Below are 19,373 nucleotides of genomic sequence, written 5' to 3' on the forward strand. Positions count from 1 at the left end.
ACATCAAAAAAGCAGTTTCTCATTTCTTTGAACAAGTTGCAAATGCTTTGGTACATTCATGCAAATGATTATGTACAATTATCTGCTGTTTCCTATACATTATCAATTGCTTAAGTCATGTTGATGAAAAATGTATTATAATGGGTCTCTGTTAAATAGTCTCACCCCCCACAACATTTAGGCATTAGCATAAGTCTTTACATGCAAAATGGCTGAACAAGTTGTCATAATATGTCAAGCATATTTCTATACATTTCCAGTAGACTTTTTTTCTAAAGATATTCGTTGTCATGTTGATGAGAATGTGTGGCCCAACAGACAGGAACGTCAGGAGGTGTAGGAAGACTGCAATGTAATTCCTACAGCACTGCATGTACAGTTTTCCCTAAGGAGATTGTCCTATGTTCACATTTCTACTTTTTTTTCTTTTGTGCTATGCAGTGCTGTCTTTTCCTTTCTGTATCGCAATGACATGGTATCGCATACTGTCAACAAATTATAGTAAAAGCGTAAATGTGAATCTTATCCAGTCTCTTGCAATCAAACTCCCACATACTCTAAGGTGTAACCTACACTTTACAATAATTGTCATCAAAACTTTAGCCATATTTACATCAGAACATCCCTCCAGTGTAGACTGTTATATTAACATGACTAAGCAATTTGACTGTCTTATCCGTACACAATGACACAAGGACTTGTCATTCTGATGGCACTGACAAGTTCATTGACACAGATATTTACTTTTGAGAGATGAACTAAGGATTTTGAGCAAGAGACAGGCTTTTGCAGGTAATCCGTGGTCTTTTGTACGAATTGTTTTGAGAAATGCACTTACTGTTTTGAAAATGTCAAGGATGATTCGAGAAATGTACCAAAGCGACTGAAAAAAACTGTAACACCCGGAGGTTGAAACCATAAAAAGTAACTTTTTATTTTTTTAAGATTTTGTACTTTATTTGTGGATAATTAGTCTGCAGTATTCCATATACTGTTTATCCTCGTGTTCATTCTCCATTTTTCTTCCTCTTTCCTTCCTCTAAGTCTATTTTCTTGTTCACAATCTCCCCTCACACACGCTCCAGCTTTGAAGTAACAGGTTCACAGAGGTCAGCTGCAATAAGTGACAGAACACAGAGAGCCTATCTGAACAGAAAATTAGAAACTTGTAAGGGTATTCAGCTTGTCAGCTCAAATTATTTTCAACACTGACTGTACCAAACACATGCACATACTTGCAAACACCTGCAGAGACTCTGACCCCAGTATATAGATCTCATAGATAAGTCACACCAACTTTTTTTGTGATTCTGAAAACTCTTGCTGTGAATGAACAATTAGAAGACTATTGATTTTTCACTTACTGTATGCCCCCTTCTCTCTCTTCTTTTTCAGTTTAACACAAAAGTGAATAACACAGCATGTTTCGACCACCTGGTTCAAGCTAACGTTCGCAATAAGAAGATCTTAAAAGATGCAGTGCAGAACATCACAGCCAAGGGCATCACCAACTACACCAAAGGATTTGAATTTGCCTTCAATCAACTCTCAAATGTATGAATTTTTTGATGATTATTTTTTCTTACTTAAGTAATCCATGAATTTCAAAAACTGAAACCGTGACTATAATCACATTTAGGGGACTTCAGTATCTCTCCAAATGTTTAACTCAGTGGTCAGCAGCCTTAAAATCTGCACTTTGTGTGATCTCTCTTCACATTGGCTAAAAAGAGTCTATAATAAGATAAGAGGGTCACTCTGCACCCTCTCTTTACCTGGTGTTTAAAGAATATACAGTTTGATACATCAAATATTATCCTTCTTGATTAAACCTTAGATTACGTTTTAGTAGTAGTATTGTTATGTTCTCCTGACCTCTGCTGTTTATTCTATGTAACTGCATATGATTGTGCTCATTTCAGCCAAATGTCACCAGAGCAAACTGCAACAAGATTATAATGCTGTTTACTGATGGAGGTGAGGAGAGAGCAGAGGATATATTCAGCAGATACAACATCGACAAAAAGGTGTGTGTGAAGATGGATTTTATACCGTTTGTAATGAAAAAAAAAATCTATTTAATGTGTGGTTAACAACATTTTGGTGACTCAAAAATATGTCTGTCTGCTGTCTGTCTGTTTGTCTGCTGTCTGCTTTCTGTCTGTCTGCTGTCTGTCTGCTGGCTGTCTGTCTGCTGGCTGTCTGTCTGCTGTCTGTCTGTCTGTCTGCTGTCTGTCTCCCGTCTGTCTGCTGTCTGTCTGTCTGCTGTCTGTCTGCCGTCTGTCTGCTGTCTGTCTGTCTGTCTGCTGTTTGTCTGCTGTCTGTCTGTCTGCTGTCTGCTGTCTTTCTGTCTGCCGTCTGTCTGCTGTCTGTCTGTCTGTCTGTCTGCTGTTTGTCTGTCTGTCTGCTGTCTGTCTGTCTGTTGTTCTGCCTGTCTCTCTATCTTGTACTTAAGGCAAATTAAGGATTAAACACATTTATGGAGGACTAAACCTACAGTATTAACAAACAAATAAATAATAGGAAAATGAAGGAATTAGATAATTTTAAATGAAATGTAACCCTGAATTTATTTTTGTATTACTTTTTCCTTCTTATTTTCTTATTTTTTCATATTTTCTGTATTTATTTTGTATATTTATTTGTTTTCTTTTTAAATTTTCTTTATTTTTGTATTCTTTCATTTAATTTATTTTTATTTATTGTTAAAGTTATTAATGTATTCGTTATTTTTATATACATTTTTTTGAAATTTGTTTTTATATTTATTTATGCGTTCAATTATTTTAACATTTATTTATTCTCACATGTTTTTATTTCCAGATTTATTTATTTATGCATTTATATATAATGTGCAATATGTAAATGAGGAAGGCAGTCATTGCGTAGCTCCAGTGCTTCATTGGTTGAGCACAAACAAATTAAGAATAAATGAATAAAATTTAAAAAGAGTAAAAATGAATACAAAAAAAAAGTTTTATAAGTCATTTATTCCTTTATTTATTTTCCTAATATTACATTTATTGATTGATTGATTGATTGATTGATTGATTGATATTTAACTGCAGGTTTGGTTCTCCATACACATTCCCACACTCACATTCTCATAATGTTTATACGCGTTTGTAATGTTTCCATTTCTTCAAATAATTGTTCTCATTATTGTATTACAGACTCTGTACAAACCAAATTGTAATATTAGCTCTAATGTACTGATTTAATCTCAATCATAAGCAGTACAACAACAAAAAAAGGCCATGATGTGCAAATTATTTTTAAATTAAAATTAAAAAAAATGTATGCTTATTATATATGGATTCATTCGATTTATTTATTTATTAATCGATTTGATCTTTTTGGCATAATACAATAACAGTGAATTTGTATATTGTGCTGTTTGATTGCAGGTGCGTGTGTTCACGTTCTCTGTGGGTCAACACAACTATGACACAGGGCCAATAAAGTGGATGGCCTGTGCTAATAAAGGTAAGTGTTGCTTTACTCAATCTGTGTTTGCCCCCTAGTGGCTGAAGTACAAACATAATTCACACATCTCACAGCCTAACAGCCTTTTCAAAAAAAAAAAAAAATGTTTTTCCAATAAATGACAATATGATATATTTTCTAGGATATTTCTACGAAATCCCTTCCATTGGAGCCATCCGCATAAACACACAGGTCTGTATGATGCCAAAGCGTTTCTAATGCGATTTGTTTATTTTGATAGTTGCTCTTGTTTAGGAGTATGTGAAGGTCCAAGGATGACCTACATTTGATTGCTTTGTGTTGTTCACTGTTGCTTAGGAATATCTAGATGTTTTGGGCAGGCCGATGGTCCTTGCAGACGCTAAACAAGTGCAGTGGACCAACGTTTACCTGGATGCTCTGGTACAACCTTTTTCAACAAACGTATAGAAACCATTTAAAAAGTGGCATATGCTTCATTGTTTTACTGTTCTCTTCATAACCTCAGGAGTTGGGCCTAGTCATCACAGGCACACTACCTGTGTTCAACAAGACCAAATCCAGGGAGGACGGATCTCAAAACCAGGTCAGTCTATTGTTTATCTTGATTTTTCCAGCTGGTTTTCCTAGTAAAATAGTTTGGAAACACTCGCAAATTCTTTATTATTACTACCTTTCATCATTTAGGGTAATAAGGACATTTCAATTATTAAAACTATTTGAGGTTCTACAGAGTAAATCAGTGACCAAACATAATATAATTGTATAAAATCTAAAAAAAAAAAAAAAAAAAAAAAAAAAAAAAATATATATATATATATATATATATATATATATATATATATATATATATATATATATATATATATATATATATATATATATATATATATATATATATATATATATATATATATATAAATTATATATACTGTACACTCTAAAAAAAAGGTTCTATATGGCACCAAAATTGGTGCTATATAGCACTAAAAAAGGTTCCCCTATATGATTACGAGCCAAGAACCATTTTTGGTGCCATATAGAACCTTTTTTTTTTAGAGTGTAGACATATTTATTAAATACAATACACTACCATTCAAGAGTTTAAGGTTGGTGAGATAAACTTACCAAGCCGGAATTTATTTGATCAAAATACAGTAAAATAAAAAAAAATATTGTGAAATATTATTGCAATTTAAAATAATGTTGATCTTTTTTAACATATTTTAAAATTCAATTTATTCCTGTGATGGCAAAGCTAAATTTTCCATATCATCTTCAGTGTCACATGATCCTTCAGAAAGTATTCTAATATGCTGATTTAGGAACATTTCTTATTATTACCAATGCAGAAAATGCTTGTGCTGCTTAATATTTTTGAGGAAGCCATGTTAGATTTTTATCAGGATTCTTTGAATAGAACATTTAAAAAAACAAAAACATTTAAACAAGTATTAAGTATTAATTTCTATAATAAAAGTGTTTTTCTACTAAAATTTTGGTTTCAAAACCCAAACATTTGAATGGTAGTGTATATAGTACTTGGTCCGTTTGGATTTATCAGTGATTGGTTCCATCCGGACTGTGGGACGTAATTGCGCCTTTTTACAGCTTCTACAAATTATAGTGAGAAGTGTGTCAAAACAACTGAGCAGTACACACCACAAGCGCTCAGGGTCATTTACGTTAATTATCTTTCGGCACTACATCCTCTAATATTTTTATCAAGAGCCAAACATGCTTCATTCAAGCACTTTCTGTTCCGTGCACGTTGCCTATATTTCTCTCTCTCTCACTAAAGCTCCACTTTAGGAGCAGATGATGATGTGGTTGTTTTAACAACTGTAGAAACATGGTGAGCAGCAAATTAGATACTTTTGCTAAAACGCTGCAGAAAACGAGAATGCAGCAAATATAATTAACTATTTTTTTCAGTCCCAAGGCTTTCTATGTGCCATACACATAGGTGTCTAAATGTAAAAAGATTGACGCCCCGCTTCACAGTAAGTAACACAAACACAAACAATTTCAACTCCAATACATTCAGCATTTCATCTGGTTGTTTTTTTTTTTTTTTTTAAATACAAAATAAATTCAAGCCAAAGGGACCTATTTACGGGATTTTTTTTTTTTTACCTAAAAAAAAGAAAATTCTGTGCTTTACTCACCCTCTAGTTGTTCCAAACACAAATCCGCCTTTCTTCTTTGTGTGGAACAAATGTGAATGAGGATTTGGCTGATGACAAGCTCCAAAAATGACAAAAAAGCACCACAAAAGTATCATAAAAAGTGATACATTTCAGTCTGTTCCTTACACAAAGTAATTATTCACATAAAATCTACTTTACATTCATGTCCACTACTGTTCTTTTTTTTTTTTTTAAGAAATAAATAAATGAATACTTTTATTCAGGAAGAACACATTAAATTGGTCAAATGTGTCAGTAAAGACATTTATGATGTATAATTTTTTATAAATGCTGTTCTTTTGAAATATCTATTCATCAAAGAATCATGAAAAAAAAAATAACTGCTTCCAATATTGTTAATAACAAGAAGTGTTACTTCATTTTTGAAAAAAAGAAAGAAAAAAAACTTTTTTTGGTAAGTATTTGTAGAAAAAAAAAGTATTTTTACTATTTTGAGTGTTTAGGGTTTTTTCTTTTACAAAGTACTATGGATTCACTGATGGAAATGTGTAACTATTCCAAAAAAGTATTGTCTGGGCCTCTGCTGGCAAGGAAATATAGAGAACAAACATCTTGGAAGTTTATTTGAATACTCCATAAATGAATGTACCTCAAAATGTATTTGTAAAATTAATTATATACACCGATCAGGCATAACATTATGACCGGTGAAGTGAATATCACTGATTATCTCTTCATCACGGCACCTGTTAGTGGGTGGGATATATTAGGCAGCAAGTGAACATTTTGTCCTCAAAGTTGATGTCAAGTCACCTTTATTTATATAGCGCTTTTTTTACAATGCCTATTGTTTCAAAACAGCTTCACAGTGTTAAACAGGAAAATAGTGCAACAGAATTTGTTTCGGCTGTACAGTCGCTCTGGAGAAAACAGTGATGTCATCCAGCTCAGTTCAATTATCATATAGTGTCAATGTTGGCGGATCAGTAATATAGTTGAATATTTAGTGTCCCCAACTAAGTAAGCCAAAAGCCAAAGACGACGTGGCAAGGAACCAAAACTCCCATCAGGTGACAGAATGGAGAACAAAACCTTGGGAGAAACCAGGCTCAGTTGGGGTGCCAGTTCTCCTCTGGCCAACGAACAAACAGTGTATGATTATGATTCAGGCAACATTAGAAGTCAGAAGTCATATTAGATCGGAATATTCAGAATATTTGTCCAGTTCCATCTGATTGAAGATCGGAGTCATCCGACTAGATGTGTTAGAAGCAGGAAAAATAGGCAAGCGTAAGGAGTTTGACAATGGCCAAATTGTGATGGCTAGACGACTGGGTCAGAGCATCTCCAAAACTGCAGCTCTTGTAAGGTGTTTCCGGTCTGCAGTGGTCAGTATTTATCAAAAGAAGGAACAGTGGTGAACCGGCGACAGGGTCATGGGCGCTCAACAAGGATCATTGATGCACGTGGGGAGCGAAGGATGGTCCGTGTGGTCTAATCAAACAGACAAGCTACTGTAGCTCAAAATGCTCAAGAAGTTAATGCTGGTTCTGATAGAAAGGTGTCAGAATACATTGTGTATGGGGCTGCATAGCCGCAGACCAGTCAGGGTGCCCATGCTGACCCCTTTCAACCGCCGAAAGCACCAATACGCACGTGAACATCAGAACTGGACCACGACGCAATGGAAGAAGGTGGCCTGGTCTGATGAATCACATTGTTCTTACCTGGGGAACACATGGCACCAGGATGCACTATGGGAAGAAGGCAAGCCGGCGGAGGCAGTATGATGCTTTGGGCAATGTTCTACTGGAAAACCTTGGGTCCTGCCATCCATGTGTACGTTACTTTGACACGTACCACCAACCTAAGCATTGTTGCAGACCATGTACACCCTGTCATTAAAATGGTATTCCCTGGTGGCTGTGGCCTCTTTCAGCAGGATAAAGCGCCCTGCCACAAAGCAAAATGCTTCGGGATTGGTTTGAGGAGCACAACAAAAAGTTTGAGGTGTTCACTTAGCCTCCAAATTCCCCAGATCTCAATCCAATCGAGCATCTGTGGGATGTGCTGAACAAATAAATCCGATCCATGGAGGCCCCACCTAACAACTAACAGGACTTAAAGGATATGCTGCTAACATCTTGGTTCCAGATACCACAGCACACCTTCAGGGGTCTAGTGGAGTCCATGCCTCAACGTATCAGGGCTGTTTTGGCAGCAAAAGGTGGACCAACACAATATTAGGAAGGTGCCCATAATGTTATGCCTGATCGGTTTATATTTAAAAGGTTTACTATTTTGATAACTACTTTAGTTAAAATGAACTAATAATTAACTGCATTTCTACAGCATTTATTAATCTTTGTTAATGTTAATTTCAACATTTACTAATACATTATTAAAATCAAAAGTTGCATCTGTTAACATTAGTTAATGCACTGTGAAAAAACATGAACAAACAATGAATAGCTGTATTTTTATTACCTAACGTTAACAAAGATTAACAAATACAGTAACAAATGTAATTTTTTATGGTTCATGTTAGTTAATACATTAACTACTGTTAACAAATGAAACCTTATTGTAAAGTGTTACCATTAGATTAATACATAAATTGTGTATAAATATATTTTTTATATCAACACAGGTCTCTAACTGATCAAACATGTACAACAAAAGTCAGAAGCGGAAATATAACATTCGAATGAACACAGAACAGAACACCAGATGTGTCATTAACAGAACCAATACTCTATTAATAGCCAAATGCTTGGAACAAAAATCTATTTTTGTCAGGTTTAATGGGGATAAAGCTACTACTGACGCAAATATGTAAACCTCATTATCTCTTGAATGTATGAACCTTGCGGACAGTGACCTTCTTAGGAACACTACGAAAGTAACAGATATGGAAAATAAATATCATACAGTATCTTATCCTAAACTTTCCCAGTTGGAGGTCAAAGGATCTGTACGTGGTTTGTCTAGAAAACTGCTTGACCCTCCGAAAATTTCCGTTACTTTCCGCTCGCTGACTGCGTCACTGGGTTCTTTGAATGTTATACATTTCCAGTATGGATGACGATAAGCCATTTAGACGTGACACTTCACAATTTTGCAACATGTCATAGTGGTTGTTTTTGCCAAGATGCAAAAGTTTTCACATTGTTGTGAAATCTCATGCAAGGCTTTCCAGGTGTAGTTTTGCCTCATATTTGAGTTGCACTTTATTGCGATAGTCCACTTTAGACATTCTACTAACTATAAGTAACTTTGTAACAACATGTCAACTAATTCTCATTAATTTGCAGCTACATGTCAACTAACTCTCATTAGAGTATTAGTAAATTGGTAGGTTAGGGTTAGTAGAATAAATTGACATGTACTTGCAAAGTAACTTATAGTCAGTAATAGGGTACAACTGGGCTAAAGGCACACCTTAAAGGGATAGTTCACCCAAAAATTTTAATTCTGTCATCATTTACTCACCCTCAAGTTGTTCCAAACCTGTATGAGTTTCTGCTGAACACAAAAGAAGATATTTAGAAGAATGTTTGTAGCCAAGCAGATAGAGCAACCATTGACTACCATAGGAAAAAAAATACTATGGTAGTCAATGGTTGCTCTGCTTGGTTACAAACATTCTTCTAAATATCTTCTTTTGTGTTCAGCAGAACAAAGAAATCAAAGACCGGTTTGGAACAACTTGTTCCAACAACTTCACTACTTCTATAGTTTTGGAACAACTTCACTACTCCTATAGTGTATGGTATACAGAAAATATATTTTTTTGTATTGAACATTTACGGAGCAACAGATTTTGTGTGAAAATAAATCATAAAAGTGTTTTATTTTACTTTGTATGGGGTGTACCCCTTTTACATGTGGTAAAAGGCTCACCAGCATGGGGCAAAAGGCGCATAGTATTGATACAAATACTTTCGCTAAAATAATATGTTTTTAATAATGTCTAAGTTAATATTTGTTCAAAACAATCACTTTAGCAAAGTTTGAACTATTTTCTGTTTATTTTGATGAATACAATTAAATTTTTGATCAATAAATATGCTGTCATTAAAATATGTTAATATATAAATATATCTGAAAAATATAGAAACAACATCATTTAAAAAAGTAAAGATTCTGAAAGCATTGAAGGAGATCCCATAATAATTTTATATAGATGTACAGTAGTAACAATGCATTATATTTTATTATATTATATGATTAATATCACATTTTTAAATATGATGGTTTCATTATAAATATGGTGATTATCTCTAAGGTGGACACCCAACTTAATATACTTACAATCTGAATCTAACCATGTCATGTCAACAAATGGAAAAGTCATCCAGCTGTTTATTATCATGTTAAATATGGTGCCTTTTTGCCCCAACAGCAGGGGGGCCTTTTACCCCAAATACCATTTTTACATATTCCTCCTTTATTGAAAAATTGTTGCTTTAATTACTTTGAACAAAAGTGATAAACATTAACAAGACCTTAGTTTCAAAATATATTCAATAATTTTAGCGATTTTTATTTGCTACTTAAATCTACAACATTTTTAAAAACATCAAATATTAGATAAAATGAGCGCAGAATGAACTTTGCGCTGCTACCTATGATCATGTCAAAGATCAGACAAATTTCCACATGTTGAAAAAACGTTGTTTTGGAAAGTGCTGATGCAAGTTTTTGTGCCATCTAGTGGTTTAGAGGAAAATCAAATCAAAGGGGCCTTTTACCCCATGGAGCCTTTAGCCATGTTGTACCCTATAATTTAGTTGGAGGACCAGTTAGGCCTACTTGTAGTAAGTAAGATGTCTAGAGTGGACTATCAATATAAAGTGTAAACAATTGGTTTGTAAATGTCACTCCATTGCATGTCAAAGTGGAAACTTAGTGTTTTTGATCTCTCTTTTAGCATCAGAACCAGTTGATATTAGGAGTGATGGGGGTGGATGTGTCTCTCGACGATATCAAAAGATTGACGCCCCGCTTCACTGTGAGTACAAACACGAACAATTTCAACTTCAATACATTCAGCTTTTCATCTGGTTGTTATTCCAGTCCTGTAAAAAAAACACAAAAGAAATTAAAAGTCAAAGGGGCCTATTTAAGGGATTATTTTTTTTTTACATAACATTTTTTAATTCTGTGATTATTTACTCACCCTCTAGTCGTTCCAAACCTAAATCCGCCTTTCTTCTGTGGAAAACAAAATGAGATGTCAATGAATGTTCACACTGATCCTTTTACATGGAACGAATGTGAATGAGGATTTGGCTGATGACAAGCTCCAAAAATGACAAAAAAGCACCACAAAAGTATCATAAAAATGTATACATTTCAGTCTTTTCCTTACACAAAGCTGAGTCATTATTCACATAAAATCTACTTCACATTCATGTCCATTACTGTCTTTTATTCAGGAAAGACATTCAATTGGTCAAAGGTGTCAGTAAATACATTTATAATGATGTATCATTTTAAATAAATGCTGTTCTTTTGAACTTGTGACTGAAGTGTGACTGTTTCCCATATTGTTAATAACAAAAAATGTTCCTTGAGCACCAAATCAGCATATTAGAATGATTTCTGAAGGATCGTGTGACATTGATGATGCTGAAAATTCAGCTTTGCCATCACAGGAATAAAAAATATATTCAAATAGTATTGTACATTTTTACAATATTACTGTTTTTACAGTCTTTTTGATCAAATATACATGGTAGACTTCTTTGAAATGCATTTAAAAACCGTACCAACAGCAAACTTTTGAAAGGTAGTGTAGAATAAAATATGAAGTGTCAGACGCGTCACACCAGTTTGTTGTCAAAGACGAGACGGGCGGGAATTTTATGGCTTCAAAAGACTTGGAATAAAGCGCCTAAATCACACGCACTAATTTTATGGTGCTTTAATGCTACTTTCTTCTCAGGTTTGGTGCTTGACAGCCATATTCACTTTCATTGCATGGGGAAAAAAAACCTTTAGAAAAAAGAAAATCTGTTTTTGGGACGGCGTGAGGGCGACGAACGGAGACGAGTTTTAATTTGGGGTGAACTATTCCTTGAACGCTACATAATTCAATTTATAAGGGAACAAAGTGAAACTCATGTGTTAGATGTTTTCTTTGCAGACTCTTTGAGTTGCTGTAATAAGAATAACACGGCACGCATAAGATAAATGCGCTATTGTTCTGCGGTCTGCCGTCTTGCGGTTTCGCCTCCTTACAGTAAGATCGCTCTTAAGAGGACGTAAGCCCTTGTACATTACATCTGTTTGTACTTACATTTGATTTGTAAATGGTTGTGATTTTCTGTTAAGCTCAGAGGAATGTTTCCAGATGAACCGACACATTTGATTAACGCTAAGTGCTCAGAGGTGATTGACAGCTCGGGTCGGCGTTCTCGGGGGATATTAGACAGTACCCCGCTAGTGAGGGATTAACCACCGCATCTATGAGGAACCAGGTCCATTCGGTCTAAGCAGGAATTTGGGTTTGATGGTGGTCTTCTTTTTCGATGTGTCCTCACTGTTCTCCTTTTTCCGTTTGGTTTATTTCAGATTGGTCCTAATGGGTATTACTTCGCAATTGACCCCAACGGTTACGTGCTGCTCCACCCAAACCTGCAACCAAAGGTACTGAAGCATTTTCTCCACCCAAATACCTCAAATGTGACATCACAGAACCTTTATGACAGAGGAAGAGGTTTTAAGGCTGTTTGTGGCGGAGAACCATGACATGCTTGTCTCATGTTAAAACGTTTCTTTCTCATCTGTATAGTTCTTGTATCTCTTTCTCTCTCTCTTAATCTTTGTGTCCCCTCCCTTTTTTGTCTGTGTGTATGTGCTGCATATTTTATGTTCATTCTCATCTTTTAAACCATTTATGTTAAGGATGTAACCAAATTTAGATTTTTTTTGACCCAAACTGAATATTGCTATTCTGAATATTGTCCTTCCCAACAGAGATGCTATATTAGATATGATACTGGATATGATAGTTTTTTACACCATATAACACACCATATACACTACTTTTCAAAGGTTTGGGGTCAGTATTTTTTTTTTTTAAGAAATTAATATTTTATTAAGCAAAAATTATTTAAATTGTTTAAAAGTGACTGTAAATAGTTTGTCATTGTCAGAAAAAAAATCTTCAAATAAATGTCTTACCGACCCCAAACTTTTGTAATCTAGAGCTGTGCAAATCTAATTATATATTAATTAGTGCTGTAATTTTTTCTGTAATTAATCGTGTTTTTAATATTTTAATATTTTAAATAATTTTACAGTTACTTTCCATAATTAATGTAGAAACAACTTAAAAACGTTATATTTAAAAAATGTGTTTAATTGCCTATTTTTATGAATGAAGGCCAGTATTGTAACCTGCTTAAAATAGCATAAAACAGGACAAAAACAAAGTTGATGACTAAAAATAATAATTTCATGACTCTTTACATTACTTTGTGAAGACAGTAGCATAATACAGTGACATATTTAATTTTTAGCCGTATCAAAACAGTAATCATCTCTATGGGTCAATTTTACCTGCTGGCGGTTTTAGGTATACAGTGACCCCTGGCGGTTCTAGTGTTATAGAAATTCAGCATTACAGTATAACTAAAAGCTATCAATTTCAACATTTATTAGGATTTAAAAAAAAATACTTTTAAAACAATCTTCACATAAACCCATTATAATAAATGTCATATTTATCTGTGACCTGTCTAACAGGTAAGAAATATAAAGAAATTGAATAAAGTTGTCAAACACTTTATAGTCTTCACTGCATAAATTATACATTAAATATAGATTAATCCTTATTAAAAAAAACATTTCTCTGTCACCTTTGTTCTTTGATTAACATTAAGGATAGACATCACAGAAACTGGTTTATTAGGCTGCTGTCACTTTAAGACCTGCCGCTGTTGCACATGACGCAGCAGCATTTTCTCACAACTCATTTCCTCACAACTTTTTAAGGTCATTTAAGATGTTATTTAACTCGTTTAATACTGCTCTTATGAGGATATTCGACAAACCGGTCATTTTGGCACAATTCTGAGTTATTGTTTGTTCAAGCGAGAAAGAGAACTCGATACTGGCGCACATCTTTCTTTGCACATGAGTCATGTGTGTGTCACACAGAAACAATATCACATGTCTTGTGCTGGTTTAAAAGCATTTTCGTGAAAAAGAGCATGATCATATAATGTAATAAGGTAGCACTAGCCAAATGATGGAAAAAATGGATGCTGTATTAATTACGTTAAATATTTTGAATGCGTAAAATAATCATGCGTTAATTTTGATAGCCCTAATATTTCAAGTTATTGTATAAGTATTTTTATTTTAGTTATCTCACACAGGAAAAAAAATCATTTGGTAAATTATTATATATTAAGGTAAATTATTATATAATATTTATAAATTATTATAAATTATGCCATACAAAACCGTAATTATAAGATAAAAAGTCTTAATTATAATAATTAGTCATTATGTTGTATTGTTTTTTGTCATAATTATTATTTTTTTTTTTTTTGACGGAAATGGGTTTCCATTTAGGTCCTTTGGTGCAGTTGAAATTTTCTTATATCGTGATGCATTGAATTATGCATTGAAATGTGACACATTGCAGTACCCAGCCCCAATATTATCCCTTCAGTTTTTCTTCCATTCATACGTTTTCATAGTTAAAACCACATTACATTAGTCTATCTCATGAAACAAACAGGAAGATCAAGCATCTGCGAGTGATTCAGCTCATATCCTTATTGACAAGTGTATCTGACCTCATATGTAAAGCTGTAGATTTAGAATGTATGAACATGCATTTGCGGTGTGTAAACAGGCGCTCATATAGCTTTTCCTTTGGATCGGAGCATGCAGCCCCTCTTCTGGGTGAGCTTTGCACATAACCTTTGCAAATCGCCCAAAGTAATGCGCGTGCTTCTGGCAGCGAACCTGCATATATGTTTCTCAATGCAACTAGGCTACAATTTTTACATATCAGTCTATTTGCAGGTCCCTTTGATTCTGGTATCCCACCACACACATGGGCCAGTCTGTATTTCAACTTTTAAATAAAGAATGTGAAGGAGAAAAGAGATCATGTGTTTGCGTTCAGGGTCATAGTTTATCCTCAGTCTGGATGGTAAAAGCACCGTCCATCAACTAGTCTCAGACAACCCCAGCCCACCATGACAATCTCGCAAGTTAAGGAGGTAAAATGCATTAAATATATTATGTCTGGTCTGGCGTAGATTGCAAATCGTTTAGACGTTCTCTGATTTAAGCTCAATATGCAATCGCAAAGAGTTATACATTGGCTCAACAATAAGGATGACTTGGGGCCAGTGTGAGATCTTACGTTCATCGTAAACATTTGGTTTGGTTTGATGTATTTATGTTATGTAAGTATGCTAATTGAAATATGTAACCAAGGTAACGTTATCTCGCCTACTAATGGAGTATTCTGTTGAAATTTGTTGCGAATTTGACTTGTGATAGTAATGGAAGCATCAAACAAATCAGGAATGTTATGCACCGTGTACCATTGCGTTCTATATATATATATTTGAGATATTTTATTTGAGATATTTCTTCGCTCTTTCAGCTGTCTATGCCTGAGGATGCCTGTTTTGTGAGTTGGGGCAAGTGCTGAAACATGTCAGTGTTATTGCTGAAATATTGGATCAGAGACATACAATGTTTGCTGTTAAATATACATTAAAATAACAAAGCTCCAGGTCTTATATATGGAGAGTATTAACTTCAGTCCACAAGCCAGTCAAATCAAACATACAGAACACATTTCCATCCTTGGCGTCAGTAAGAACGAATGTTATGACATATTTCCATCTTGCTTCAAAGTTCCATCCTCCAGCTTTTGGATTAAAAGAAATAACATAGACTCTGAGGTTCCTTCCCCTTCCTGTCACTTCGTATGGGGAAGCCTTTGAAAACACTTTACCGAAACAAACTCGTAACATACTTGGCAAACAATGCTCCTTTTAATGAGCTCATCTATATTGTTAAAGACAATTAAAAAAATGCAAGTGCCATTACAAACATAAACGGCAGTGTTATTGCTCCCAGCGGACTCCATGTGCGGAACGGTTGGTTTTTCTTTGGTTTAGCGAGCCGGCTCTGATCACATCTGAAGGCTTGATCTCTCAAGGACAGATGTTGAGATGCGATCTGGTACAGCCGCAGATCAAGCAAGCTGATTGAGAGAGACACATAGGCATGGATTGAATCTCTGAACCGTGGATGCCGTACTTAACCCCGAGCAGCGCTGATATGCAAACACAAGCCCCTAAACCATGGGGTGCCAGATCTACTGGAAACAGTTCAAAGTGCTCCACCAGTATCCAGCGGTGCAAAACACATGACTGAATTTGTCGGCTAAAGTTAAGAGAAAGCGACCACTTCGAACGAACTTTGGAGAGTCTTTCAGGGAGACTTTGAACACTGCAGGAAGGACTAATTTGATTTTGACAGTGCAGAAATTGAACAAACCCTCATAGTATGTCAGCCATATGTTGTCTGCTCGCCAGAGAGCCAAATAATTGTGTTCAAACAGTAGGAAGGCCTACACGATGGGAATCGATTTATAGCGAGCACTTTTATTTATTTCAAACGTTCTCGTCTATGATGGATTACCGTGTTTTACAATAACAGTACTGTTAACAAGTGTGGTCTCTTTCAATGCTTAAGTTAGTTTTTGGCACCCATAAATAACTCTCTTTCTTTTTTTATGCCCTGAAATCCTCTCCATATATTTCATTAGAACAGGATTCAGAGCCGTCACCGCAGGCTAAGTAAAAAGCTTGCTCTTACGTTCCCTGAGGTGAGAGAGACCATGCAAACTGTGGTATATTCAGTTTGTTCTGTCATAGAAATAGAGTGAAATAGTGCTAAATAGCTTGTTTAACGCTTTATAGTTGTAGAATGATAGTGTGCCTGCCTAACCGTAATCGTAGAGGTCTTGTAGTGTATATATTAGTCAAAATCATTACTGAGCTCATTTGTAGTTCCAGAACCCACAATCTCCAGGTTTGTGATTGTTACATAATGCTACATATAGCCACATTGTACACAACAGATAGGATTGAATGCAATTTTCAAAAGTTTGGGGTATTTTTCATGTCTGTGCCAAGGCTGCATTTTTTTGATCAAGTAAGAAAAAAAAGAAAAGAAAAAAAAACAGTAATATAGTGAGATATTGTTAAAAATGTAAGTATTTATGTGTATATATATATATATATATATATATATATACATTCTTTATAATTCTTCATAAATAATTTTAAAATGCTTATTTGATGCTTATTGCGTATTATCAATGTTGAAAATAACTGTGCTGCTTAATATTTGAGTAGAAACTGTGATGCATTTTCAAAAAAAATCATTTTTTTTAGAAACTGTGATGCATTTTCAAAAAAAAATATTTTTTTTAGAAACTGTGATGCATTTTCAAAAAAAAATATTTTTTTGAAAATGTTTTTTTAGCAATGTAAATTTGTCTTTACGGTCACTTTTGATGGTTAAATGCATCCTTGCTGAATAAAAGTATTAATTAAAAAAAAAAAATCTTACTTAACCCAAACTTTTAAACAGTAGCATGTAATGTGTGTGTGTGTGTGTGTGTGTGTGTGTGTGTGTGTGTATGTATATATATATATATATATATATATATATATATATATATATACATACACACACACACACACACACACACACACACACACACACACACACACACACACACACACACACACACACACACACACACACACACACACACACACACACACACACACACACACACATATATATATACACTCACCTAAAGGATTATTAGGAACACCTGTTCAATTTCTCATTAATGCAATCATCTAATCAACCAATCACATGGCAGTTGCTTCAATGAATTTAGAGGTGTGGTCCTGGTCAAGACAATCTCCTGAACTCCAAACTGAATGTCAGAATGGGAAAGAAAGGTGATTTAAGCAATTTTGAGCGTGGCATGGTTGTTGGTGCCAGATGGGCCGGTCTGAGTATTTCACAATCTGCTCAGTTACTGGGATTTTCACGCACAACCATTTCTAGGGTTACAAAGAATGGTGTGAAAAGGGAAAAGCATCCAGTATGCGGCAGTCCTGTGGGCGAAAATGCCTTGTTGATGCTAGAGGTCAGAGGAGAATGGGCCGACTGATTCAAGCTGATAGAAGAGCAACTTTGACTAAAATAACCACGCGTTACAACCGAGGTATGCAGCAAAGCATTTGTGAAGCCACAACACGCACAACCTTGAGGCGGATGGGCTACAACAGCAGAAGACCCCACCGGGTACCACTCATCTCCACTAAAAATAGGAAAAAGAGGCTGCAATTTGCATAAGCTCACCAAAATTGGACAGTTGAAGACTGGAAAAATGTTGCCTGGTCTGATGAGTCTCGATTTCTGTTGAGACATTCAGATGGTAGAGTGAGAATTTGGCGTAAACAGAATGAGAACATGGATCCATCATGCCTTGTTACCACTGTGCAGGCTGGTGGTGGTGGTGTAATGTTGTGGGGGATGTTTTCTTGGCACACTTTAGGCCCCTTAGTGCCAATTGGGCATCGTTTAAATGCCACGGCCTACCTGAGCATTGTTTCTGACTATGTCCATCCCTTTATGACCACCATGTACCCATCCTCGGATGGCTACCTCCAGCAGGATAATGCACCATGTCACAAAGCTTGAATCATTTCAAATTGGTTTCTTGAACACAACAATGAGTTCACTGTACTAAAATGGCCCCCAGAGTCACCAAATCTCAACCCAATAGAGCATCTTTGGGATGTAGTGGAACGGGAGCTTCGTGCCCTGGATGTGCATACCACAAATCTCCATCAACTGCAAGATGCTATCCTATCAATATGGGCCAACATTTCTAAAGAATGCTTTCAGTACCTTGTTGAATCAATGCCACGTAGAATTAAGGCAGTTACGAAGGCGAAAGGGGGTCAAACACAGTATTAGTATGGTGTTCCTAATAATCATTTAGGTGAGTGTGTGTATGTGTATATATATATATATATATATATATATATATATATATATATATATATATATATATATATATATATATATATATATATATATATATATATATATATATATATATATATATATATATATATATATATATATATATATATATATATATATATATATATACACACAGAGAGATAGAGAGATAGATAGATAGATAAAAAACTTTTGAACAGCAGTGAATATAAAATTATTAATTTATGCATTATATAATTACACACACACACATAGTGGGAACCAGCATTCAAAACACAGCATATGCTTATGATCAGTCATGCTGGTGTTCAGCAGGGATATGACTTCAGTAAGTGTGTGTAATGGTTATCAGGAGTGCTAGCATGCCATCTGATGTTTGTTTGTGTCTACAGAGTGAGAGTTCACTGAGATATTTCCTGTCTGGCGGATCAGAAAGATAATGGTTTTTATTTGTTCCAACCATTACCAGATATACTGGGGAGTTCAGCCTACTGTAGCACGTTCAGCAATTGCATCCAATACATATCTCAAGCAGTTGGTATTCATGTCATGTGCTTGTAATCTTAAAGGATTCAGTAATGATTTCTTCATACGGCAGGTCTGTGTTCTCGCTTGACCTCCATTTGTAATGCGAACAACAAAAAGATGATTTAC

At 34.9% G+C, this 19,373-nt stretch overlaps 1 protein-coding gene across 1 annotated transcript in view; it reads left to right on the plus strand.

Moving 5' to 3' along the window:
- LOC307131883 (voltage-dependent calcium channel subunit alpha-2/delta-1) overlaps positions 1-19,373 on the plus strand; it is a 159,598-nt gene that overhangs the window by 93,648 nt on the left and 46,577 nt on the right. Inside the window, exons 11-19 of the mRNA XM_079825894.1 lie at positions 1,396-1,554; positions 1,923-2,027; positions 3,408-3,486; positions 3,629-3,678; positions 3,805-3,888; positions 3,974-4,051; positions 10,549-10,629; positions 12,195-12,269; positions 16,432-16,491. Of these exons, the coding sequence (XP_079682020.1) occupies positions 1,396-1,554; positions 1,923-2,027; positions 3,408-3,486; positions 3,629-3,678; positions 3,805-3,888; positions 3,974-4,051; positions 10,549-10,629; positions 12,195-12,269; positions 16,432-16,491 (771 nt within the window). The remainder of the gene's footprint in view (positions 1-1,395; positions 1,555-1,922; positions 2,028-3,407; positions 3,487-3,628; positions 3,679-3,804; positions 3,889-3,973; positions 4,052-10,548; positions 10,630-12,194; positions 12,270-16,431; positions 16,492-19,373) is intronic.

The sequence above is a fragment of the Gobio gobio genome, assembly GCF_949357685.1.
Source record: "Gobio gobio genome assembly, chromosome: 9".
NCBI lineage: Eukaryota > Metazoa > Chordata > Actinopteri > Cypriniformes > Gobionidae > Gobio > Gobio gobio.